The sequence below is a fragment of the Chelon labrosus genome, assembly GCF_963514085.1.
Source record: "Chelon labrosus genome assembly, chromosome: 2".
Taxonomy (NCBI): Eukaryota; Metazoa; Chordata; class Actinopteri; order Mugiliformes; family Mugilidae; genus Chelon; species Chelon labrosus.
Window position 1 is genome coordinate 13,981,780 of NC_140338.1, and position 9,980 is coordinate 13,991,759.

At 44.2% G+C, this 9,980-nt stretch overlaps 2 protein-coding genes across 2 annotated transcripts in view; one reads left to right on the forward strand and one right to left on the reverse strand.

The window, feature by feature from the left end:
- LOC311500294 (voltage-dependent T-type calcium channel subunit alpha-1H-like) overlaps positions 1-921 on the forward strand; it is a gene marked incomplete at both ends in the record, with an annotated part of 41,088 nt that extends 40,167 nt beyond the window's left edge. The window contains one exon of the mRNA XM_084561600.1: positions 223-921. Coding sequence (XP_084417726.1) covers positions 223-921 — 699 coding nt within the window. The remainder of the gene's footprint in view (positions 1-222) is intronic.
- A 2,825-nt stretch (positions 922-3,746) lies between these two features.
- Positions 3,747-8,163, reverse strand: LOC311499281 (synaptogyrin-3-like; the record flags this gene model as incomplete). The annotated part of the gene is made up of 4 exons (XM_084560210.1): positions 3,747-3,974; positions 5,912-6,057; positions 6,181-6,415; positions 8,059-8,163. 4 exons carry the CDS (start codon positions 8,161-8,163, stop codon positions 3,747-3,749), a joined length of 714 nt encoding a protein of 237 aa, XP_084416336.1.
- Positions 8,164-9,980: the final 1,817 nt, after the last annotated feature.

Sequence of the window (9,980 nt, forward strand, 5' to 3'; positions counted from 1 at the left end):
ATATTGAATAAACCAGTCCATGTTTGGGTTCTGGTCCTGCAGGCGTCAAACAGCAGTAACTTTTTATTGATTCAGTTTTTGCTGGATTTTACGATCCAGATCCTGATCACCTACTGTGATTGTAAAGTCATCCCATTTTATATATTTTAGAAATATATTTTGCTCACACAGTCGAACACGTAGTAAAGATTCTGTGTGTTGCTGCATGTGTTTTGTCTGCAGGAGGCCGTGCGTAGCGACTCTCTGGATCAGAGTGGTTCAACTGATGATCTGGTGGAGCCCCACCTCACTGTTCCCACACCCTCCTCTACGGCACCACGCCAACGATCGTCCAGTGTACACACACTGAAATACAACCAACCCCAGAGGGTCATCTCATGCCGGAGCCACAGCCGGAGCCACAGTGAAACCGCTGCACAAGAACATGTACCTGAGCAGGCCAGCTGCGACTCGCAGCCGGAAACAGATGTTGAAAAAAGGCCTGTCAGCCCGCAGAGCCTGTCCAGCTTGAAGGTCCCCAGCGGTGAATCCACACTATCGGCTCCGCTCTGTAGCTCCAGAGCGGAGAGCCCCCTTCCTGGGCCTGCGTCCGACGTGGCGCCACAGTTGGATGACGCTGACAAGGAAGTCAGTCATATTAACAGTTCTGTCTCACACACGCAACCTCCTCCCAGCTCCTCAAACAAAAGCAGACACCTTAGCCCCAGTCCCGGGGAGCACAGGAGCCGCCTCAGCCAGTCGGTGTCCCCGGATTCATGCAAAAACAAGAAGCAGCGGATGAGCCCGCCGCCGGGGGAGGAGCCTGTTACAATGGCAAGCCAGCTAACGGACAGCAGCGCTGAGCTGAGACGGCGGACTCTGTCATTTGACGCCACAACCCTCTCTCCTAATCAGCCGGAGGGAAGTTCTGTGGACGAGTAAAAAAAAAAAAAACCTGAGACGGGAATGGTTATTCCTCAGAGTGGAAACGAATGTGCTGCAGAGGCACACTAGAGACCAAACCAGGAAGGATCCCCCGTTTCCTGGCCCGCCTGTCTCCTCGTCCACTCACAAGTTTTTCGCCAGGTGTGTGAGCAGAACTCGGTCAGAGCTGTGTGTGAGAGTGTGTATGCGTTCAAAGACTTAAACCCCTTTGTGCTATTTGCACACAAGATGCACACAAGAAGAAGAAGTTTACTCTTCTTCTATCATAGTCTTAGCTTTAGTTCAGACATAGTTGTCACTTTGCGGCTATATTTACTCAAACACTAACCTTCCCCCATGCTTGCTGTCCTCCTCCTTCTCCTCCTCCTGCTCCTCCTCATCCCTTTCCTTGCACCTCAAGCCTAGGTCAGAATACAGTATTACTCTGACGGGAGAGAGCAGATTAAGTTACTGAGTGATCCGCTGATGTACATAAGGACCTCACACCTGAGGGCTGCAGCTACTCATTACTTTATTTGCAGAGTAGTTTTGTTTTTAATAATCACCCAGTTCATCCTTTGGTCTATAAAACATTAAGGTGACATCTTCGAACAAAACGACAAAAGTCTCAAACAAAGGAAAAAGATCAACTCTTTTTTGCAAAGCGTCAAAGTGGAATGTTTTGGATTGTTTTCCTTGAAAATTATCAATTAATTAATCAAGCTGCTGCTGAAACCTTTTCCAGTTAATCCACCAGTTTATTCTCAACTGTTATTTAAGTGAAATTCCACATTATTATTGTTATTATTATTATTATTTTTGAATGAGGGTCTGAAATTACAGATTGTGTTTTTCAAAAGTCTTATTTTTGGTGTTAAACTTTATGATGGAGAACTTTATTTAAAAATAATTAATTTTCAGTTGCGCTCTTATAAAAGTAGATGATTTTAGTTTTTGTTTTCAACTATGAAACACATCTTCTGTTTGTTGCCGCTTGATCTGCAGTAAACTGCCTCTGGATGATGCTTGATCATTGACGGATTACAGATGATTTATTTATTATTTTTTTCTTTAAAGGGGGCCTCCTGCGGCTGAATTAACCCAACCCTGACAGCCTGAAAAATCAATCCGCTCCTCGAACCTTTAAGTTAAAGTCATGTAGTGTGACCTAGGCTTTAGTAGTTTCTACCTCGCTTTTTCCCGATCCAGTACCCGTCAGCTTAGTTTTCAATCACCCCCCCTCCACATCTCCTTTTTCTGCGTCTTAGTATTCTCAGGGTAGAGGTAGTTCAGACACAGCTGAGTGTGAAGCATGTGATCAGACCTCTGCAGAGTCAGAGTGCCCCCTGCTGCCTGAAGCCGGAGCTGGCCCCTCTCTCTCTCTGTCTCTGTCTCTCTCTCTGTCTCTGTATCTCCTGATGTGTGAAGATATTACAGGGTGTGGGTGCGGAGCGAAGAAGCAGATGTGCAGAAGGGCTCATTCAGGTGATAAAACAGTGCGTAAAAACTTTGTAGAAAAGGCTGAGAGTATATTTTATTAACACAGCAGAGATGGTATGAGAACTAAAGAGGTGAATTTCTACTACGGCGTTTCTTTTTGAATGTCAATTTATCTGCTGCTGATGATGATGATGATGATGATGGCGTGGATGGACGATGATGGTGACGTCAGTGATGCAGGATGTCAATGATAATAATGATGATGATGATGATGACGACTCTGGACGGTGACAAATAATGTTCCTGCGGATTCATGGGAGCAGGGAATGGTTCACATGATTGGACAGTGCTGGAATAAAAACCACTTCCTGTCTGACTTTTATTTGACTCCGTTATCTTTCTGTCCTTGTGTTCCTAAGTAAAGAACTAAATAACAGAGTCGGGGTGGCGGCCCTTCAACATGTGCTTCCTAATCTAAAAATAAAACTATCAGGGAGCAGCTGCCTGCTACTTCTAATGTATTCAACACAGCTCCATCTAATTATAGTCTTCCAGCAAATGTTGATTAATATCACACGTCCTCGGATCTTGGTCGCAGTGCATAATTATATTAAAACGGTGTTTCTCAGTTTGGAAGAAGCATTGAAGTGATTATTTAAAGATGGTGTGAACAAAGGCACAGCTGTGGTGTTAGTGGTGGACACGTTTTTAGTTTTTTTAGTTTTTTTTATTTTCATTTGTCATTATGCCACTTCAGCAGATCACAATAAAATATTTAATCACATAAATATTTCACACTGAAACACTATAGCATCCAGAATGCATTAAGCGGCCTTGCCTTTATTTACCTCCCCAAGTTTTGCCCCCTGTCTGTCTGAATTTCAACCAATGGGAGGCCACATGTCTGCAGGTCAGCTTGTGATTGGTCAAACTAACTTGGTAAACAGAAACAGATAAACGCAGCTTCTCCGTCGCCCCCACCTCCTCCACTAAAGAGCTACTATCCGTTAATAAGGCAGATCTACATCTATGCTAACCTGCACTTCACCAATATGAACATGCGGTCGTTGCGTGATTGCGTGTGTGTGTACTTCCGGGTGTATGTATGTACATGTGTTCCCAGGTGTGCATCCGCTTCCAGGTGTGAGTGAGTGAGTGCAGCTGTGTTTGCGTGCATCAACATCTGCATGTGTGCATGAATAGAAAACAGTATTCTCGACACAGAGAGTTACAACTAACTAAGCTCAGCCAGCAGTTGCCATGGTGAAAAAAGATCATACATCACACGACCCAAAAAAATCCTGCCGATCCCAGGAGAGAACAGTGAGGCAGGAAGCCGTCCATGCCCAGCGCAGTGCTGTTCTCCGCTCACATCTCCTCTTTCTTTTCTTGCCGCCTGTCTCTCAGAAAGCAGGAGCCATGGGTCTTTGCTGTGTGAGTTTCTGGGGGTCCAGGGTTTCAGTGAAGGGCGGGGCCTGATAGGGGTTGGTTGTCACTATGGTGGCACCATTGGCGATGGGGTACGGCGTGGCTCGGGCGTTGCAGGGGGCGGGGTCCAGGTGCTGCCAGGTGAACAAGTTTGTGTTGCTGCCAGTTAAGAAGCGTCGCAGCGCGCTCAGTGTCAGCACAGCCTGTTAGTAACACACACACACACACAAGGACGGAGACTGTTAACGATATGTATAAGCAACCCCACAATTAGACAATCCTACAGACACACACGGCTTGGTTATAAGTGCAATTAGAGAAAAATGGAGAGAAGATGCAGAGTGCAGAAGCATTAGGCCACTGAGATTTAGTATTGTACTTGTATAAACTGACAGACATTAGACAGATTTAATGGTCAAGCTCCAAAAAGGTTGGTTTTTACATTTTGCATAATGTAGTTTAATGCGTTTTCGATCGACACAGCAGCTCATTAGTTCGAACTGCAATAACGCCTCCTGCAAAAATGCTGAATCTTAAGTGCTTAAGCTCTCCACTATTTTTTTTTTTTTCAAAGTTTCCACCTAAAAAATAAATGTCAAACTCCTTTCGTACTTTACATGGACAAAATGAACAACCGTGGCCTCTGTGAATAAGAGATACCACTGGATATGTCTGATAGTTCTGGACAGGACCGTCCCCTTAACCAGGTCACGAGTGATGAAATCTGATGAACTCATCAAAACTAAATTAGAAAATCCTCGTCAGCAGACGCCGATTCTGTTCCACCTGCTCTAAACTGCGGCCCGGCCAAATTGGATCCCGCAGAAATTGAACACAACAAGGCCACATCAATTTCAATTACAGTAGTAATAGGTGTGGAGTGTCACTCACAGTGCGCCGCATTAGAAACAATGATGTGGGATGTGGGTTTCATATTAAATAGATAACGTCTGAGTGGAAAGGATTAATCAAGTTTTGCACATAGCAGCACGGTCCATCAAGGTGCTGCACTGGGCAAATAAGTGACTGTAGCAGCTGTAGCAGTGAAAACATTCTTCTTCTGTGTGCCTGACACAAACTTAACCCGGACACCTTCAAGTCTAAAGATGCCACTTTGAATTTCATATCGGAATAAATAAATATATTGAACGACTGGTAAAGCCCTGCAGAGAGAGTCAGAAGAAGATTAATGAACCATTTGATTTAATTCTCTGTGACATGCTATAAATCATCCTACTGTGGAAAACTAAAATTCATCTCCACTTGTCATGTGCAAAGAAATGACTTGACTGAGTGAAACGGCGAAGAAAAAGATCTTATATTAAATACTGCACATTTGTGACACAATTACAACTGAACTCTGACAGTGAGATGAATGGCTGCTGTAGCTCTGCTGCTAAGACAGACTAATAAATCAACTGGCTGTCTGACAGGAAATGTTTTCTTTTCTTTCCATCGCAGTTACATAATGTAAGCACAAAAGTGGAGTGGTGGTTAGCACTGATGCCTCACAGCAAGAAGGTTCTGGGTTTGAATCAAGGCCGACTGGGGCCTTGTTTGCATGTTCTCCCTGTGTCTGCGTGGGTTCTCTCCGGGTACTCCGGCTTCCTCCCACTGTCCAAAGACATGCTCATTAAGTTAATTGGTGATTCTAAATTGCCCGTAGGTGTGAGTGTGAGTGTGAATGGTTGTCTGTCTCTCTGTGTTAGCCCTGAGATAGACTGGCGACCCGTCCAGGGTGTACCCCGCCTCTCGCCCAATGACAGCTGGGATAGGCTCTAGCCGCCCCCGCGACACTTCACAGGAACAAGTGGTTACAGAAGATGAATGAAGCACAAGAGCACAACTGAGATGCTTTTGTAGGAAAGACGTAGGAAAGCCTCGTTAGCACACACGTGGCTAAAAAAGCACTTTGCATCTGGCTCTCTAGGGTTAGACTAGAGCGGGGGTGTGGGGGATCCCGGGCAGCAGCCTCTGCTGGACCTCCATGAAGGAAATGCTCTTAAGTGTGCCCATGGAGAACAGACACTGATAACCCTGAAACGTGTCAACGCACAGCAGGTCAAACACAGGCATGACAGGCGACGACGATGAACACAGACAGGGGATGGAGTGAATAAACAGCTATGAACATACAGACCCAGGTGAGGATGGAGAAGAAACAGAAAGCGATGGTGGCTCTGGCGGCATCCGAGCCCTGGGCCAACGGCAGCTCTTCTGGGGAGGTCGCCTGCCACTGATTGGCCAGAAAACAGAAGCCAACAAACCACAGGAAGCTGGCCAGACCTGCAGGAGGGAAAAAAGGGTTTTAGATATTTTCTTTTTTTTAAAACATTGTGGTCTTTGGGCCCATTCAGCCATCTCAAGGCTACGGATTCATGCTTTATATATTTCTCTGAAAGAGAGTACCAGAGAAGCCGAGGTCCAGCAGGACAGCCCGTCTCCTGTCCCTGACGCTGCTGATGGAGGGAAAGTAAACGTCCAGGATGAGGAAAAAGATGCTGCCGAGGAAACACGCCACGCCCACTGTGATGCCGTAGTTACAGGCGTCGGCGTTGTTGTTGAAGACGCAGAGCAAACGCTCGCTGCCGATGTTGATGTAGCCCTCGTTCACAATGCAGCTGAACACCACCATGGAGAAGACCTGCAGGGACAAGACGCACACGAGGGCCGGTTTAATTATCTGACAGGCAGAAGAGAATGAACTCACACCGGCGTACGAAGGCCTCTCATTCCTCAAACACACCAGTGAAAAGAAACACTGCTTCTGTGCTGGCGTGTGTGGACGAGAGGCAAGGGAACCTGTGAAGATAAAAAGATATACTTATCTTATATAATTATGTCATAGTTTCAAAGGTTTCAAACAGCTGAAGGACAGTGTCAGACAGATGTTACAAACAGCTGTCGGGAAACACAATAAAAACTGGTTTCAAGTGACCAGAACGGATGGAGTGGATGTTGTTTCTGAGAGGACTAGAGTGTCTTTTCTTTTTTAAACGTGCAACAGTGAGAATTGTTATTTCATTCCTTCTGTCGGACCTGAAGCAACTCAAATAAACGGGCTGTGGGCCTCAGTTTGTACCATCTCCACAAGTAATCAGGAAAGAAGAAGCTTTTAATGACTCAGCGAAAAATGCAGGAACTCGTTTTAAAACGTCCAAACAGAAAACGAATCAGAGACTGTATTATAAATATTTTACGCAGCGTCTTAATTGTATGCATAATATATAAAAAAATACAATCTTTACTGGGTCCAGCTTCTCTGCCGTGGGTAGCTGATTGTCTCTGGTTTTCTCTGTTTTATACGAAGCTGCATCTGGTTGACAGCAGAGATCTCAGGAGCACGTACTGTATGATCTGTCAACATCTTCAGACGTCTCCATCAGAGCTGAAATGATTGGCCGAGTAAAATCATCCTTTAAGGAAAAACGTTTCTCACCCTTCAGAGTGTTTGCTGCTTTTTCTTTGTCTAATCTGACAATAAACTCGCCATTTTAGGGAATTATTAACAAAACAAGGAATCTGAAACCATCACCCACACATTTAGGGAATTTTTTGATGGGTATTTAACACAATTTCTTTTTTTTTACATACATATATATATGTTACAAACCAAACTATATTGTGAATGAAAGAAGAAGTGAGTTAAAATCCTGTATCTAGAGCACTGCACTGTGAGCTCCAGTCCAGAGTCACATGATATCTTTTTTACTGACCTGGTTCCAGTATTTATCAAAGTTTTCATGGGTGTGCTTCATTCTGGCTGCACCGTGTTTTACTGGCAAATTGTTTTGACACGCAGACTCTCAGAATGAAGACTGATTCTGTTAAAATGCACCCACACATCATTTTTTTTTAACCAGATATCTCCCTTTTCCCTTGCTCCTTCAGTGCACATTTATTGTTGAGCGGTGACTCACAGCTGCACAGAACAGAGAGGTGTTACATTCTGGATGAAACCCCAAAGCGTCCACAGTAGCTCAATCTAGACACAAAGAGGCTCCACATATAATGAATGAATGTGCCAGAAGCTCAGATGATGTCTGTTCGCTGCATGGAGCTGTAATTAACGCACCGGAGCTGTAACTCGAAGCTGCGCGCTCTTTTGCTAAAATACTGATATTTGGATGAAGATACATGAGCACAAAGAGAGGCAGAGAGACCCAGACGATGTGAATGGAAGGGAGAGAGAGAGAGAGAGAGAGAGAGAGACAGGGAGAGAGAGGGGGGGTCTGCAGGTAGGCCCGTCCATTGATGGAGACCCGCACATTGCAGTGTTGAGCTTACCCACGACAGCAGCCTGAGGATGGTACGGGGATGCGTGAAGAAGGCGACCGGATCGAAGGCGACGCTCCCGGCCTTCCCGGCGCCGTACGCGCCCGCTGACTCCATCCCTCCGGGTTTGTGCTGCCTGTCGCCCGGCAGGAGAGAAAGAGACGAGTCGGTGAGAGAGCTGCGCGGAGCGACGGCGTCCTCCTCCAGCCTCCGAGTGAAGTCACAGCGCGTCACCGAGAGCAGACCATAGACTGGAGAAGAAGAAAAAAACAAAAACAATCGTTAGGATTTAAATATAAAGTCTTAAATGGACCCGATTTCTTTCGTTTTCATTCCCTTTTATTTATTTTTTTAATTTTTTTTGTTGTAGATTCTTATTATTTCTTTATCTATTTTTTATTAGAAGCAGATCTTACTGAAATTTCCTGATGCCAGCTAAGTAATTCATATCTGGGGAACTGCATCTATTCTCATTAAATTATTCATCGTGATGCAAAATGTTGCAAACCACAGATTTGTTATTTCCCCTACAGCCACTAAAAAGCCTCATAATAAGTGTTGGTAGCAGCAGCTATATAAAATTACTACCGAGAACAATTAGTAATGATGGGAAATAGTGAATAATTATTTGCATCATATTGACTCACTTATGTTTATTAAATATATTAAAGCTAACAATCCTGAAACTGGCTTGTATTTGCATTATTGTTTAAACTCATTCCAGTTGATTTTGGATCAGGACCCCCAGATTATGGAGTGCCCCCTACTGGTGGGGAGAGAGTTGCTGCTCTTGATGTTGGAGTTCATACTAATGTATAAAGGTGGACAGGAGTGGAGATCCGCAGGGAGCTACGCCAGAATTGACTGAGAAAACAAGATAATTTATATAATGGAAGTTGGACAACTGGGCTACTATGTTAGGAGCTGCTGACTGTATGACGGAGGTTGTAAAACACTGTTTTCAGTTTTGGTGGCATATACTGTATGTTATAGTTGGTGTTATATAGTATTTCACCATGAGGCACATAACACTTCTGATATATTTATTCTGAGTAAATTTGACAGTGGCCAGTCAGTTGTGAATTTTTGAAAGCATGAATGAACAAACTTTTTTTTTTTTTTTTTCTGGAATTCAGTGAATTAGATTTTAAAAAGAAGCTTGAAAAAAACAAACCTGTTTCTCCAGTGGACAAATGGCAGCATCCCTGTCTTCTGTCTCTTCGTCAGTTCCAGGTCCATCTCATAATCCTGAGATCGAGTCTCTGTGGGCCCCAAACCATCAACAAAACTAGAACCAACATGTCTTTAAAAACAGCTATCTTGGCAACGACGACTGTGTATTTTTGGATCAGTGTTGTGCTGCAGTACAGGTGTCAAACATACGGCCCGTGGGCCAATTGCGGCACGTCAGAGGGTCTAATCTGGCCCGCAGCATGATTTTGTAAAGGGCAAGAAACAGAACACAACACTGGGACCCAGGATTAACCAGCAGACAGTAATGTGTCCAAATTGCACTTATTTTTATCAAGAAATTTCTTTTTTTTTTTTTTAATGATAGTTTATTAAATGTAAACATACTCCTAATTTACTTGTTTTTCTTTGCACTAAAACAAATACAAAAAGTCTGGATTTGTTGTTACTTTCAGGTTATTATTCTGTTATGTTGCTGGTATCAAATTGGGCTGTAAAATGAGTCTGACACCCCTGTGCTGCAGGATGAATTTGCAACTCATTATAGTTTTTCTGGTTTACTGCTTTATCACTTCCCTTTAGACTAAAGACATTTATCTGTCTGCAGACACTCTCGCACTTCGATGAACACATTTCCTGTGTTAAGGACTTCTTCAGACTATAGATGTGTGCGACTGCTAATCCGGAGATGACGGCGCTGCCTCACGTCTTTGAAGAGAGGTCAACCTGCAGTGTCCTTTCAT